The sequence below is a fragment of the Oncorhynchus mykiss genome, chromosome 25 (assembly GCF_057628025.1).
Source record: "Oncorhynchus mykiss isolate SJ-2025 chromosome 25, ASM5762802v1, whole genome shotgun sequence".
Taxonomy (NCBI): domain Eukaryota; kingdom Metazoa; phylum Chordata; class Actinopteri; order Salmoniformes; family Salmonidae; genus Oncorhynchus; species Oncorhynchus mykiss.
Window position 1 is genome coordinate 43328916 of NC_143046.1, and position 16979 is coordinate 43345894.

Below are 16979 nucleotides of genomic sequence, written 5' to 3' on the forward strand. Positions count from 1 at the left end.
GACTGTCAACCTGGCTGTAATAAGCCATCATCCACTCAACATTGTGGTAGATCATGTTTTAGTGGATTTACATTTATTTTTCTGTTATTTTACCAGGTAAGTTGACTGAGAACACGTTCTCATTTGCAGCAACGACCTGGGGAATAGTTACAGGGGAGAGGAGGGGGATGAATGAGCCCATTGTAAATTGGGGATTATTAGGTGACTGTGATGGTTTGAGGGCCAGATTGGGAATTTAGCCAGGACACCAGGGTTAACACCCCTACTCTTACGATAAGTGCCATGGGATCTTTAATGACCTCAGAGTGTCAGGACACCCGTTTAACGCCCCATCCGAAAGACGGCACCCTACACAGGGCAGTGTCCCCAATCACTGCCCTGGGGCATTGGGATATTTTTTTAGACCAGAGGAAAGAGTGCCTCCTACTGGCCCTCCAACACCACTTCCAGCAGCATGGTCTCCCATCCAGGAACTGACCAGGACCAACCCTACTTAGCTTTAGAATTAAGCCAGCAGTGGTATGCAGGGTGGTAAGTAATTTGTCATTGTAAATTACAAATAACTACTATGTCAGCTTTGGTGACATGTCACTAAAATGGCTCACTCTCAGTTGGATATTCAGTAAAATACAATAACTAAGGCCTATTTTTATTTAAGGTTGGTCAATATGACTGACTATCGGGAATATAGCTGCTGTTTTCGAAAATGGAGTATATTTGTCATTTTAGACATGCCCTTTTTCCCCAAACGTCAAGAAACCTCCTATGGTTTTTGGAAGCCAGCTTTTGGGATTCAGCAAAGACCTTCGACAAAGCTGTTATTCCAAAGAAATTTACACCAAAGCTTCTCTAACAAACAAACTACAGACATGACAAAATGTATTGGAGGTCATGTACGTTTCAAAAGTGTAACTTTTCTGAAAACCATCTTTCAAAGTCAGTCCCTTGGTGGGTGTTTAATTGTTTCTCAGTCAATCATCTTGTTATCGTCGGTCAATCAAGGCTGATGAACTGCCTCTTGTAAAGAAGCATCCCCACTTCAAAGCTACTATTAAGCCCATTACCAGCGCTATGCGTTACCTTCTGTAGTGCATGGCTACAGGCATTAAGCCAGGGTAAAGCTGGTGAGGCCGAGAGACACAGACACCCTGGCAGTAGCTGTGAGATCACTACAGTACAATGCTCCATCTTGACTCTCCAGCCCTGACCCAGAGAAGGAGAAAACTCCTAGCGTCAGCAGCAATTCACAGATGCCTGCACACAAAGGCCCACAAATTGCCACAGAGAAACTGTCACAGTTATGCTATGAAGATTTTCCCACATAATGAAAAGTTGGTGCCAAGTTCAATTTTGGTCTGAATCTGTCTGGAGGATCTGAGAGTCGAGCACATTTTATATGGAACTCACTGCTGGGATTTGAAGGGAGTCAGACTAATACTAAAGGCTTAGCACAAGGATCTCCAAAGCTGGGCCCTTGAAAGTGTGAAGCAGTGTGTTCCCTGTGTAGGACCTAAGAACGCTCTTACTTCCTCTTTTAAGGTATTGGTGGAGCATCGGGACAGGTAGAGGTAGTAGCTCAGAGGGGGAGAGCTCCAACCATGTTTGTCACGTCCTGGCCTTAGTTCCTTGTTTTAGTTTCTATTTTAGGTTGGTCAAGGCGTGAGTTGGAGTGGGCATTTTATGTGTAGTTTTGGTTTTCTATGTGTTTGGCCTGGTATGGTTCTCAATCAGAGGCAGCTGTCAATCGTTGTCTCTGATTGAGAACCATACTTAAGCAGCCTGTTTTTCCCACTTGAGTGGTGGGTGATTGTTTTCTGTGTCTGTGTTTCCTCCATACAAAACTGTTTCGTTTTTTGTTTCTGTCTTTCAATTTGTTATTTTGTATTTTCGTGTTCAGTGACTTTTCATTAAAAATTACGAACACTTACCACACTGCACATTGGTCCGATCTTTCATACTCCTCGTCAGAGGAGGACGAATCGCGTTACAATGTTGTTTGAGAGGAAAATTATCCCCACTAAGAAGTGAACTTAGTAGTGGGAAGCGGAGCCTGAAAAATATAAATGTACATGACAAAAGCCTGTCGGGTTTGTGCATGAGTGGGTGTGAAAAGAAGTTTAGAAATACTTATTTGCTTTTGTGATATTCAATTCCTGCACTTCTGCTGCCAGCCCTGTTGCACTTCTCTCACACTGTAACACCATAAAAAAATTAACAATACGACACCACACTTTAACTCCCTATACATAAATGAGAAAATAAGAGGCTTTGATTATCTGTGAGTTGGCATCTCGCATCAAGTCAGTGGATTAGAAGTTAATGAATTACCACTCGTTGGAAAGTGGTGAGAGCCGGCGTCGTGACAGGTCTAAATTAAGAAGTGAATATCCAAATGAAAGAATTAAAAAGGGCTTAGAAAGAAGTGTGAGATGAATAATTGGTCAAGGAGTAATTGTTTTACAAAAGAGGGGAGTGGGGGAGAGAAAATGGCAGCTTGAGGAAACTGGAAGCATGGAGACGGATGGGGCTTGATGGTGCTTCGGGCGATGCCATCTGTGAGGGAATGTTGGAGGGTTGCTTGCCACACATCTGTTTTGGACTGACTGGGAGACGAGGGGGGATGAAGGAACTGCAGCACCAGCCCTGCAGCCACCTGGGCCGGCAAACAGGTGCACAGCCCAGCCAATTAAACTATTACACAAACACAGGCCACCGGGAGGACATTAACTGGCTGTGGCGCATTACAGAGCAACACAAGTCTCTCAGAGAAAAAGACTAACACTACTACAGAACTAGAAGCTTTCACTTTTTCTGCTGAGTTAAGGAGAGGTAATTGGGGAGGGAGGTGCCTGGCGATCCACAAACAGCACTGTTTTAATGAATTTCTAAGTCCCACTTATTGGTCTTTCGTTTCTGGATTGAAAGGTATAGCAAGCATTCTTAAAACACACAGACGAAAGAAAACAAAGCATTCAACATAGTTTTGTATAGCCGAGTTTAGCGTTGATGGTCTATAATTGCTTATGGAAACGTGGTGGTTAGGGGGAATTTTGTATTGGTCAAATAGGTATGCTGTATTGACCTTTCTCCCTGTGTTATCGCATGCCACAATATATATTTCTCACATGGTCTCTGAAAATTCAGGTAACTTCCAAAATTAAGAAAACACCTAAATAAAGTGTCTTAATAGGGCATTTGGCCACCACGTGCCAGAACAGTTTCAATACACCTTGGGATATAATCTACAAGTGTCTGGAACTTGTAGGTATGCAACAATATTCCACCACAGGAAATGCCATAATTTGGTGTCTTGTTGAAGGTGGTGGAAAACACAAAAAAATTGTTCCAATTGGGTTGAGATCTGGTGACTGAGACGGTCATGGCTTATGGTTTACATCGTTTTCATGCTCATCAAACCATTCCATGACCACGTGTGCCCTGTGTATGGGTGCATTGTACACCAATGGAGCATAGCTATGATAGCCAAAATAATGGCCAACAGGATTGAATGTTAATTGTTTAATTAACTCAGGAACCACACCTGTGTGGAAGCACCTGCTTTCAATATACTTTGTATCCCTCATTTACTCAAGTGTTTCCATTATTTTGGCAGTTACCTACCTGTATGTTACGCTGCGCTGAGTGATCAGCAAGGGTGGAGAGAGTTGAGCTGCATGTAATTCTACAGTTTACCAAAAATAGGTATACAGATAAAACACCATAGTGCCCTGTGTTCATTTTTCACCTCAAACTACATTGCCAAAAGTAGATATCAGGTATTTGTATAGCAGTACCTTAATAACTATAGAATACCGCTACCACGGAATTACAATCTGATAGATACAGAATATATCCTTACTAAAACAACGCTAAAAGGGATTTTAAATCAAATGTATAGGAACATATTTGTTGCTCAAACATACGCATACAGTTAGTCTTCTATGGTCAATGAGAGAAGGAGAACTGAGCCCCTTGGCAAAACTACAGGATGATTTGCATTTTCTCTACATGTAAAGTTCCTCCTTATACCAAGTTAGTGCCAAAGGAGGAGCCAGAGTTGCTGCTCAGGTCACTTAAACAACCCCCTAGAGCAGCCACACAAGTCTTTGACAGTGTAGTACTGCAGGGTGATAACTTTGTGGCTGTCAACTATTTTTGTAATTTTACTCTGGCCAGAAAGTCCTTTTGACGTAGGATTTTTCTTCAAAGATTATAGGCATCTACTTTTGTTTAAGTGAAATTAATTATTAAACTAACCATGAAAGAGCACTTGCAGTAAAGCTTGTCCTTATGTAGTCCACAGGTGGTAATTAAAAAATAAAGTGAATTAAGCAGCTGTGTTTTGCATGGCTGTTCCCAACACACAGACTATTGCAGAGAAAAGGTTACATTAACATGCAATCAGAACACAGGTCGGCAAGTTTGCATTTCCTGTGTGTTGTGATCCGTGACAATTAAGTGCAATCATATTAATTGTGAGTAACCTTAGCTATGCTCCAAGAACATCTCCTCCCACCCTCAATTCCCATTTAGTGTAACACTGAAAGTTGTGAAGAGGAGCAGAGTAGCAAGAGCAGGCTTCCAACAGTTCTGTGTTTCTCCCAGCTCTTCCCTGTCTCACCCCAGGGTGTCTAGACCTGTGTTTCTCCCAGCTCTTCCCCGTCTCACCCCAGGGTGCCTGGCTAGACCTGGCCTTCCGTGGGCGCCCATGATTGCTGCCGCAGAGCGCCGCTCCCTCGCTCAGTAGTCACAAGTTCAGGTTTGAAAAAAAGGTTTGAAAACACCCAGAGGGCGGACTTGGCCTCCCTTGGCACCAACTGGCCTGTCGCCGTGTGAGGAGTGATGTGATTTTCATAGCTAGCGGTGCAGAACTTTACAGCTCAGCAAGGCACACAGGGAGCGTTACGTGGGCTTTTCAAGCAAAAGTGATTTACGCTCATTTCCCATGATTAATGGGCAGGTAGACGAAGTTGGTGGGTAAACAGCACAAAGGCAGGTCTGGGAACAGTTATTGTGTGATCAGATAAAGCCGAACAATAAAAGGGTGTCTTTAGCTTAATGAAGGCAAGAACTTGGGAGGTTACCTTGAGGCTGTGTATATACTTCCTTGGTGTTTTGTTCAAAGAAGCAGAAAAGCAAAGTTTTTTCTGATTCAGCGGCCTCATTTATCAATCAAGCGTATGGACACATCTGTGCGTAAACCAACCATGTGTGGGATCATTTCCACGCAAAGTGGAAATCATTTCCACGCAAGCCATGATCATGCGTACCCATCAGTGCCAAGCGGTGGAATAAGAGAACTGCTTCTCAGGCGTAGAACGGGGAAAATATATGTTCAAAATGTGTGAAATTGTGAGAGTAATAATTTATTTAAATTTAAATTCGATTTTATTGCATTTCCATTGTGAATTCATGCAACATACGTTGACAAGCTATATCATATTATTTGACCACATCAGTGCATTTGTTACAATAATAATCCATATAAAGTACAGTAAATTGTCCAAATTAGAGGCACGTGTGAAAGTGGGACTTTTTTTTGCAGAAAGTACAGATTGGCTCATCAGATATCGTTTCCCAAAACCAATTTTGGGATTTAAGACTTTAGAAAGGCAAACAGATGCCATTCCGGTGCGCATCAAAGTGCTATCCACCCTTGGGTTTTTGGCAACAGGTGTTTGCCGATTAGCCACTTACATCCCCAGATGAGCCAATGTTTTGGATGCAATCATCAGCAAAACAAACCATTTCTGTACACCATCGCACAACAGGTTGAAGTCAAGAGGAGTTTCTTTGCCATGATGCCATCAATGAGTTCCCAAATACAAACGGAGCAATAGACAGCACACACATGGCCATAAAAGCACCATCTAAAAACTAGTACAACTATGTGAACAGAAAAGGCTTCCACTCTTAATGTGCAGGTGACAGGTAATGTGATGCGCAAAATACGCTGCTGAATGTTTTGATTTTCACTGGTCAAGAACTGAGTGAGCCAAATGAAACATTTTTGTTGTACTCAATCTCTGACACTAGCGCCTCTATTTCCGTCTCTGAAAAGTTTAGCTATGTTTGGTTGTGCCGTTTGTATGTCAAGGTACGGCGTTGTATTTTCCCCAAAGACTTTGATTTTGACAATATATTGTTAATTAGAGGCGTTTTGAAATACAAATAGCCAAGGTCAATTGGTATTTAGCAATGTTATCTCCTACAGGTGTGCATATGACATTTGTTTTAGTTGTTTTTGATAAATAACACTTTTCTATGCGTACAAACATTCTAAATTCTGTTTGTAAGTAGTATTTTAGAATAGTTTCAATGCATTATTGATAAATGAGGCCCCTGGTTTCTAGCAACACAATTAATCAGCCACAGTGAGAGAGCGAGATGGGCGGGATTTTTGGGGGTAAAAATCTATTAATTGCTTTGGAGTGCAGAGCACATCGTGTTGTTCTGTGAGTTAGCATGATCTTTCTAGTGAGACCACACCAAAGCCTATTCAAGCTGTTAGGATGCTAAGATAACGCCTCCGCTGTATCTACTGGATCAAATAAATGGCCCGCTGGGCCACTGCCGGGTCATCGCCAAGAACTGGGAGTCAGACATAAAAGAAGATCTGCCACTCATCTGATGACCACTTTATATGCACTGTTCATTGATTCACATTAAGCAATCTCTCCAACAGTGGGGCTCGGTGAATAATTGAGAGTGTTCTGCTATCATTGAGGATTCCTCTGTGCTGTTGGGACCAAATTACATTTGAAGATCCCCATCTACAAGAACCGAAGATGAGAACTTTGTGGTTGGAAAAAGGCTCCCCAAATGCAGTCGCCATGGCCTAATTATGGTTGAGTGAAGGGCCAATCAAAGCTTGCTAGAAACGGGAAAAGGACTGAGACAAACGGGGAATTATTTTAAAGTAATGCATTACTATGATCAAAACAGATTTTTTTTTAAATAGGGGGGTGTGGGCAGCTAAACCCACTCTTGGTGATGGGAGAGAGGGAGAGATATTAAAATCAAACTGGTTGATCTTAGGGTGAGGGCCGCCTTGCAATTTAATGTCTCAGATACAGAGAATGGCTGGCTTGGCTGATGTGGAAAAGTGGACTTCCTATCTATAAGAGCCTAATGGATAGAGTGGTGATGGAATGGCAGACTATGGGCTTCCGCTCGTTTAGTGGGCTACACCATTGGCTATGCTCGTTCTAATGGGCTATGCTACGGGCTATGCTTGTTTAACCAAGCCCATTATTCCGTGTGGGCCTAAAAGATCTCCTGACATACATCCTATATGCGATGGAAGGAATCCAGCAGATGCCAATTTGGTTTGATTTCTTAGGCTGCATTCACACAGAGAACCCAATTCTGATCGTTTTTCCACTAGCAGATCAGTATTGAAAAATATCTGATGGGTAAAGATCTGATTTCTTTTGACCAATCACAATTAGTGGAAAAAACGCAAATCTGTTTTTTGGGGAGAACCAAACCGAGAATTTAGTGAACATCAAGAACAGGTTGGCTAGAATGGAGGTTTATTTGGGGGCACTTTGCACTGTGGAACCCTTATGTTCCACCAAAGAATCAAGAGGGTTAAGTAAGCAAGAGAGTAAGGACACTTACCTGACAGGGTTACTGGTGAGAGAGACGCGAAGGGACTCCAGGCAGATGAGCAGCTTGTCCTCAGTGATGCCGGAACGCAGCTCGTGGACATACTCCTGTGACGACAATGTACACTCATGCTTGCTGTTCCTCAGTCCTCCCTGGAGAGAAAACGTACAACAGAAGAATGTCATTATTATAGTCCTGAAACGGTAGTCATATTACTCTGTTAAAAAGTGACCACAAAATATTTGCCAATCCTGACACAGGAAAACCTATGAAAAAGTATTATAAAGTACTAGATCAAATATTTAAAAAAGTGAAAAATATAAACACAGCAAAGGCCATTTATATAATCTAGCCTAGATATAATCTAGCTACAGTGCCTTGCGAAAGTATTCGGCCCCCTTGAACTTTGCGACCTTTTGCCACATTTCAGGCTTCAAACATAAAGATATAAAACTGTATTTTTTTGTGAAGAATCAACAACAAGTGGGACACAATCATGAAGTGGAACGACATTTATTGGATATTTCAAACTTTTTTAACAAATCAAAAACTGAAAAATTGGGCGTGCAAAATTATTCAGCCCCTTTACTTTCAGTGCAGCAAACTCTCTCCAGAAGTTCAGTGAGGATCTCTGAATGATCCAATGTTGACCTAAATGACTAATGAGGATAAATACAATCCACCTGTGTGTAATCAAGTCTCCGTATAAATGCACCTGCACTGTGATAGTCTCAGAGGTCCGTTAAAAGCGCAGAGAGCATCATGAAGAACAAGGAACACACCAGGCAGGTCCGAGATACTGTTGTGAAGAAGTTTAAAGCCGGATTTGGATACAAAAAGATTTCCCAAGCTTTAAACATCCCAAGTAGCACTGTGCAAGCGATAATATTGAAATGGAAGGAGTATCAGACCACTGCAAATCTACCAAGACCTGGCCGTCCCTCTAAACTTTCAGCTCATACAAGGAGAAGACTGATCAGAGATGCAGCCAAGAGGTCCATGATCACTCTGGATGAACTGCAGAGATCTACAGCTGAGGTGGGAGACTCTGTCCATAGGACAACAATCAGTCGTATATTGCACAAATCTGGCCTTTATGGAAGAGTGGCAAGAAGAAAGACATTTCTTAAAGATATCCATAAAAAGTGTTGTTTAAAGTTTGCCACAAGCCACCTGGGAGACACACCAAACATGTGGAAGAAGGTGCTCTGGTCAGATGAAACCAAAATTGAACTTTTTGGCAACAATGCAAAACGTTATGTTTGGCGTAAAAGCAACACAGCTGAACACACCATCCCCACTGTCAAACATGGTGGTGGCAGCATCATGGTTTGGGCCTACTTTTCTTCAGCAGGGACAGGGAAGATGGTTAAAATTGATGGGAAGATGGATGGAGCCAAATACAGGGCCATTCTGGAAGAAAACCTGATGGAGTCTGCAAAAGACCTGAGACTGGGACGGAGATTTGTCTTCCAACAAGACAATGATCCAAAACATAAAGCAAAATCTACAATGGAATGATTCAAAAATAAACATATCCAGGTGTTAGAATGGCCAAGTCAAAGTCCAGACCTGAATCCAATCGAGAATCTGTGGAAAGAACTGAAAACTGCTGTTCACAAATGCTCTCCATCCAACCTCACTGAGCTCGAGCTGTTTTGCAAGGAGGAATGGGAAAAAATGTCAGTCTCTCGATGTGCAAAACTGATAGAGAAAGACCCCAAGCGACTTACAGCTGTAATCGCAGCAAAAGGTGGCGCTACAAAGTATTAACTTAAGGGGGCTGAATAATTTTGCACGCCCAATTTTTCAGTTTTTGATTTGTTAAAAAAGTTTGAAATATCCAATAAATGTCGTTCCACTTCATGATTGTGTCCCACTTGTTGTTGATTCTTCACAAAAAAATACAGTTTTATTTCTTTATGTTTGAAGCCTGAAATGTGGCAAAAGGTCGCAAAGTTCAAGGGGGCCGAATACTTTCGCAAGGCACTGTACATACAGTTGAAGTCGGAAGTTTACATACACTTAGGTTGGAGTCATTAAAACTCGTTTTTCAACCACTCCACACATGTCATGGCATTAGAAGCTTCTAATTGACATAATTTCAGTCATTTGGAGGTGTACCTGTGGTTGTATTTCAAGGCCTACCTATACATTTCTGACCCACTGGAATTGTGATACAGTGAATTACAAGTGAAATAATCTGTCTGTAAACGATTTTTGGAAAAATTACCATGCACAAAGTATATGTCCTAAGCTATAGTTTGTGAACAAGAAATGTGTGGAGTGGTTGAAAAACGTGTTTAAATGACTCCAACCTAAGTATGTAAACTTCCAACTTCAACTGTATATATATATATATAAAACTAGATAGAAAGGATGTCGAAATTATAATGGACGTAAACGTTTTTAAAAAACTGCTCTTTTTCTGGCCCGTAAATTGATTTTAATGAAGAAATTGTTCCCTCAAATTGTTCCCTCTCTGTGGCCCTCCATTGAATTTTGAAATCCTGACGTGGCCATCAAGCAAAAAGATTTGCCCACCCCTAAACTAGCCACTGATATTGATAACTGCATAACACAAATCAAAGCCTTGAACTTCAGTTGGGGGGAATTGTAGGTGCAATTAAGCTGAAGCCCAGATGATCTCTTCTGACAGGAGGAAGGGGGTCATGGCCATGGGATCCCCAGGTATCACACCTCCTCACAGCACACATCAGGAGTAGTATGTCAAAGCACTGTGGACTCCAGTAGGTGAGAATGATTACCTGTACTAGATACTGCGTGTCTTCCTATCTTTACCCCCGCCCAACTCAGACGTCAAAATAGCTCCAGCACCTCTGTCAAATACAGCAAAAAAATAAAAAATGAATTGCAACAACACAAGTTAGAAATGTTCTTTCTGGATCACAGTGATTTGATCGATAATTTAAATAGCAAATGAGGTCATGTCATTTGCAATCTCCCAAGGGTGATACTGTGAAGAGGAGCCAAAACTCTGCCACCGTATTCAGAGAGTTCTATGGGGATGGGAATGGCTCCAGATATATTCTCTCACTTTGACTTCCATCAATCAGCTAAAGCTGAACTGACACAGAGGTCTATCCCACAGAGAGTTATTCAATGAGGATAGCTGCCAACCCTCCCGACTAACATACATGCTGAACACAAGCGGCCATGCTTCCTCTAAATGGATTCCAGTGTAGAACCTCCAAAAGAGAGGCTTTGTAACATGCTGCACACTGATGCCTTCACAAAGACCCTACCTGCTGCTGGCAGAGATAGACCGACAGTCTCATCTCCCATGAACATATCACTACCCAATACTGGGGGTTGGATTGGGCTACACTGTTGTACAGCTATTGCAAAATACCTGATGAGTCGATGCCTCGTATCTAAAACAACATGGCTGTGGACAAAGATGGGGTCTCCCGAGTGGCGCAGAGGTCTAAGGAACTGCATCTCAGTGCTAGAGGAGACATTACAGACCCTGGTTCGATTCCAGGCTATATCACAACTGGCTATGATTGGGAGTCCCATAGGGCGGCGCACAATTGGCCCAACGTCGTCCGGGTTAGGGGGTGTTTGGCCAGGATAGTCCGTCATTGTAAGTAAGAATTGCCTAGTTAAATAAAGGTTACAAAATAAATATATGTATTTTTTAATAAAGATGGATGTGGGAAGGGGGATAGCCAGGACTGGTGACGGAATTGTGTAGGGATAATTAAGAAACAAAATCACTGAGTCTATCAAATATAGTACAGGGCCTGTACAAACAGTCTCCCTTCTCTTTCTGTTGATAAATCCTGTTGCGACTCTAGGGGGTATTTTCATTTTTGGGAAAAAAACGTATTTTGTCAGGACAAGATGCTAGAATATACATATAATTGACAGCTTTGGATAGAAAACACTCTAACATTTCCAAAACTGTAAAGATATTGTCTGTGAGTATAACAGAACTGATGTTGCAGGCGAAATCCTCAAGGTGTCTACAGCATTGTGACGTAGTTTTACGCATTTATGTTGAAGAATAGCTTTTAGGCGACTACATTGCAAGTGGTCACCTGATGCCCCTAGAGAGATTCTCGCGTAAAATACAGAGGTATCCATTACTCCAATCTGTCCTACTGAAAAACTAATTGTCCCAATGGATATATTATCGGATAGATATTTTAAAAACACCTTGAGGATTGATTATAAACAACGTTTGCCATGTTTCTGTCGATATTATGGAGCTAATTTGGATTTTTTTCGTCGTTTTCTTGACTGCAATTTCCGGGCGATTTCTCAGCCAAACGTGAAGAACAAACGGAGCTATTTCGCCTACAAAAATAATATTTTTGGTAAAAAAGGAACATTTGCTATCTAACTGGGAGTCTCGTGAGTGAAAACATCCGAAGCTCATCAAAGGTAAACAATTTAATTTTATTGCTTTTCTGATTTCCGTGACCAAGCTGCTAGCTGGACAAAATGCTATGCTAGGCTATCGATAAACTTACACAAATGCTCGTGCAGCTTTGGCTGTAAAGCATATTTTGAAAATCTGAGATGACAGGGTGATTAACAAAAGGCTAAGCTGTGTCTCAATATATTTCATTTGTGATTTTCATGAATAGGAATATTAGGGATATTTACAGTGCCTTGCGAAAGTATTCGGCCCCCTTGAACTTTGCGACCTTTTGCCACATTTCAGGCTTCAAACATAAAGATATAAAACGGTATTTTTGTGTGAAGAATCAACAACAAGTGGGACACAATCATGAAGTGGAACGACATTTATTGGATATTTCAAACTTTTTTAACAAATCAAAAACTGAAAAATTGGGCGTGCAAAATTATTCAGCCCCCTTAAGTTAATACTTTGTAGCGCCACCTTTTGCTGCGATTACAGCTGTAAGTCGCTTGGGGTATGTCTCTATCAGTTTTGCACAGCGAGAGACTGACATTTTTTCCCATTCCTCCTTGCAAAACAGCTCGAGCTCAGTGAGGTTGGATGGAGAGCATTTGTGAACAGCAGTTTTCAGTTCTTTCCACAGATTCTCGATTGGATTCAGGTCTGGACTTTGACTTGGCCATTCTAACACCTGGATATGTTTATTTTTGAACCATTCCATTGTAGATTTTGCTTTATGTTTTGGATCATTGTCTTGTTGGAAGACAAATCTCCGTCCCAGTCTCAGGTCTTTTGCAGACTCCATCAGGTTTTCTTCCAGAATGGTCCTGTATTTGGCTCCATCCATCTTCCCATCAATTTTAACCATCTTCCCTGTCCCTGCTGAAGAAAAGCAGGCCCAAACCATGATGCTGCCACCACCATGTTTGACAGTGGGGATGGTGTGTTCAGCTGTGTTGCTTTTACGCCAAACATAACGTTTTGCATTGTTGCCAAAAAGTTCAATTTTGGTTTCATCTGACCAGAGCACCTTCTTCCACATGTTTGGTGTGTCTCCCAGGTGGCTTGTGGCAAACTTTAAACAACACTTTTTATGGATATCTTTAAGAAATGGCTTTCTTCTTGTCACTCTTCCATAAAGGCCATATTTGTGCAATATACGACTGATTGTTGTCCTATGGACAGAGTCTCCCACCTCAGCTGTAGATCTCTGCAGTTCATCCAGAGTGATCATGGGCCTCTTGGCTGCATCTCTGATCAGTCTTCTCCTTGTATGAGCTGAAAGTTTAGAGGGACGGCCAGGTCTTGGTAGATTTGCAGTGGTCTGATACTCCTTCCATTTCAATATTATCGCTTGCGCAGTGCTCCTTGGGCTGTTTAAAGCTTGGGAAATCTTTTTGTATCCAAATCCGGCTTTAAACTTCTTCACAACAGTATCTCGGACCTGCCTGGTGTGTTCCTTGTTCTTCATGATGCTCTCTGCGCTTTTAACGGACCTCTGAGACTATCACAGTGCAGGTGCATTTATACGGAGACTTGATTACACACAGGTGGATTGTATTTATCATCATTAGTCATTTAGGTCAACATTGGATCATTCAGAGATCCTCACTGAACATCTGGAGAGAGTTTGCTGCACTGAAAGTAAAGGGGCTGAATAATTTTGCACGCCCAATTTTTCAGTTTTTGATTTGTTAAAAAAGTTTGAAATATTCAATAAATGTTGTTCCACTTCATGATTGTGTCCCACTTGTTGTTGATTCTTCACGAAAAAATACAGTTTTATATCTTTATGTTTGAAGCCTGAAATGTGGCAAAAGGTCGCAAAGTTCAAGGGGGCCGAATACTTTCGCAAGGCACTGTATGTCCGTTGCGTTATGCTAATTAGTGTCAGGCGATGATTACGCTCTAGCATGCGGGATGGGGAGTCAGTAGGGGTGACCAACTGTGTTATAAAAACTATTGGTTGTGTATACATGGTTTGTTTCCTCAGATCAATAGCAGGTAATAGTTCAAGGACTCGCAGTTTCCAGAACCTTAAGATCATTAGATAATTGTATCTTACCTGAAAAAGTCACACCAAATTGTTGTTTTATTAAATGACTATTTTTGGGGGGTGAAAAATCTAAGTTCATACTGACAGATGTAGCCAATTTAATAGCTTATTATAGAATTATAGAAGGCAGACATTATAGAATATGCATAAAAAAGCATCCTCCAATTGCAACGTCTGTCTATGCCCACACATATTCTCAAAGAAATTGCCACCCTAAAATCTCATTAGAAATTAAAAGGTGTTTTTGGTTTAACAGTAATGTTTTAGGTCTATGTTATGGTACATATATTTTGTTCTGTTATGTCAAATGCTAATGAATCATGATTTTATCTTGCAAGACATTTATTCAGCTTTGATCAAACTTTACTGAACGAGCACCATGGTGAGAAGTGACGATCTTCTATTTGTAATAATAATAATAATAATAATAAGTGATGAGTATGACTATTAGGCAATAGATCTTGATGAGATGTCCTTTTCAGCAATTGGAGAGCCCGTCGTGGTGCTGAAAGAGCAGCGGCCAGGATCGCACAATAATGTTAAAGAAGTTCATCCAAATTGTGGTGCGGAAGGATAGCGCTGTCATTCGGCCAGTTCAGGAACAAACAACAATTTGCAGTAGGCCTATAGCCTAACAGCCATACGACTATGTGGTATAGGCACTTGTGGGCTATAGCCTAATGTAAATACAAATAGCTTAATATTATTGTTTGCGAGGAGAGCTTTATTGCGAGTAAGCATTTCATTGTATTGTTTAGCTTCGTATCATAAAAAAACGTTGTTTTGATTAGCTTGAACACATTACTACAGAATAAAAGAAAACAGAGAGGTGTACTATCAATTCATAGAATGTGTTTGCATATATTAAATATGCTATCAAATCAATTGTCCAAGTAGTGAATATACAGTGCCTTCAAAATGTATTCATACCCTTTGACTTTTCCACATGTTGTTGTGTTACAGCCTGCATTTAAAATGGATTCAATTTAGATTTTTTTGTGCCACTGGCCTAAACACAATACACCATAATGTCAAATTTCTCCCATCTATTCAGATCAATATTTGTTTTACCTGCCAAGACGACTGGAAAACATTGCGTACATTCCCACTAGTATCTAAACCTAGTCAAGACAAAGACATTGTGAGTTCTCTCAATCCATTCTCTGTTCTACTATTCTTTCACATTGATCATGTGAAGAAATATGCAATGTAAAACAATATATACTACATTGAATGACTATTCTTGTAAATCACATTGTCAGATTACCTTACACAATGTGGTATTGTTGAGGGTGTTCTTTCAGATAAACGTGAGAACAAAGTAGGGACAAACAGGGAGCTGTTTGTCCCAGCTGCACCAACAGGGAGTTTGGGTGTAATAAGTGACTTATTTCATTTGGAGGGAAAATTGGTCTGGTAAACAGTCTTCCACATGGCAGAGTCAAAGAGAAAGAGTCAGTCTGGTCTACGTGAAAGATGAGGGAAGGACAGCAAGCTAATGACATTGTTGAGAAGGGGGGGGAAAAAAGCTCAGTGGGATTCTTGTTATTGTGAAAGGATACATTTGGTCAGTAGTTCACAAAAAAAAAATCTAATCAAGTAAAAAGTGGCATTGCTATGAATAATTGGAAGGTTTTCCTTCTATGAATCCATGTACAGCATACAATATATTATAATATTGTCCAGATCGTCCAGATCCCACATCCAATATTGTCCATTCATTAGTTTTTTAATTGGGAGAATAGATTTGGTTGCATCACTACCTCCACAGACATTCTACCTGACTTAAACACTATCAACCTTACCGGGAGGTGAGCAGAGCTGCTTCAATAAAAGTAAAGATTTTATGAGAGCTCAAATGATCTGCAGTTAAACACATACACTGTACATTATTTCCCATGGCCCTTTCTAACCTTCTATTTCATCCTGTAAAATCTAAATTCTCTCTCTCTCTCATATGATGTCTATATACAGTGTTGTAATGATGTGCAGATACTTAAAATACAAAAGGGAAAATAAATAAACATAAATATAGGTTGTATTTGCAATGTTTTTTGTTCTTCACTGGTTGCCCTTTTCTTGTGGCAACAGGTCACAAATATTGCTGCTGTGATTGCACACTGTGGTATTTCATCCAATAGATATGGGAGTTTATCAAAATTGGATTTGTTTTCGAATTCTTTGTGGGTCTGTGTAATCTGAGGGAAAGATGTGTCTCTAATATGGTCATACATTTGGCAAGAGGTTAGGAAGTGCAGCTCAGTTTCCACCTCATGTTGTGGGCAGTGTGCACATAGCCTGTCTTCTCTTGAGAGCCAGGTCTGCCTTCAGCGGCCTTTCTCAATAGCAAGCCTATGCTCACTGAGTATGTACATAGTCAAAGCTTTCCTTAAGTCTGGGTCAGTCACAGTGGTCAGGTATTCTGCCACTGTGTACTCTCTGTTTAGGGCCAAATAGCATTCTAGTTTGCTCAGTTTTTTTGTAAATTCTTTCCAATGCGTCAAGTAATTATATTTTTGATTTCTCATGACTTGGTTGGGTTTAATTGTGTTGCTGTCCTGGGGGTCTGTGGGGTCTGTTTGTGTTTGTGAACAGAGCCCCAGGACCAGCTTGCTTAGGGGGCTCTTCTCCAGGTTCCTTTCTCTGTAGGTCATTACTTTGTTATGGCAGGTTTAGAAATCGCTTCCTTTTAGGTGGTTGTAGAATTTAACGACTCGTCTGGATTTTGATAATTAGCCGGGTATCGACCTAATTCTTTTCTGCATGCATTATTTGGTGTTTTACATTGTACAAGGATGACATTTTTGCAGAATTTGGTGTTTGTCCCATTTTGTTGGTGAGCAGACCCCAGACTTTGCAACCATAAAGGGCAATGGTTTCTATAACTGATTCAAGTATTTTTTTGCCAGATCCAAATTG

At 40.9% G+C, this 16979-nt stretch overlaps 1 protein-coding gene across 26 annotated transcripts in view; it reads right to left on the minus strand.

The window, feature by feature from the left end:
- Positions 1 to 16979, minus strand: part of LOC110505192 (protein diaphanous homolog 2) — a 650263-nt gene that overhangs the window by 484880 nt on the left and 148404 nt on the right. For all 26 annotated transcript variants that reach the window (XM_090219966.1, XM_090219963.1, XM_021584240.3 and 23 more), the window contains one exon: positions 7624 to 7763. In XM_090219966.1, the coding sequence (XP_090076092.1) occupies positions 7624 to 7763 (140 nt within the window). The remainder of the gene's footprint in view (positions 1 to 7623; positions 7764 to 16979) is intronic.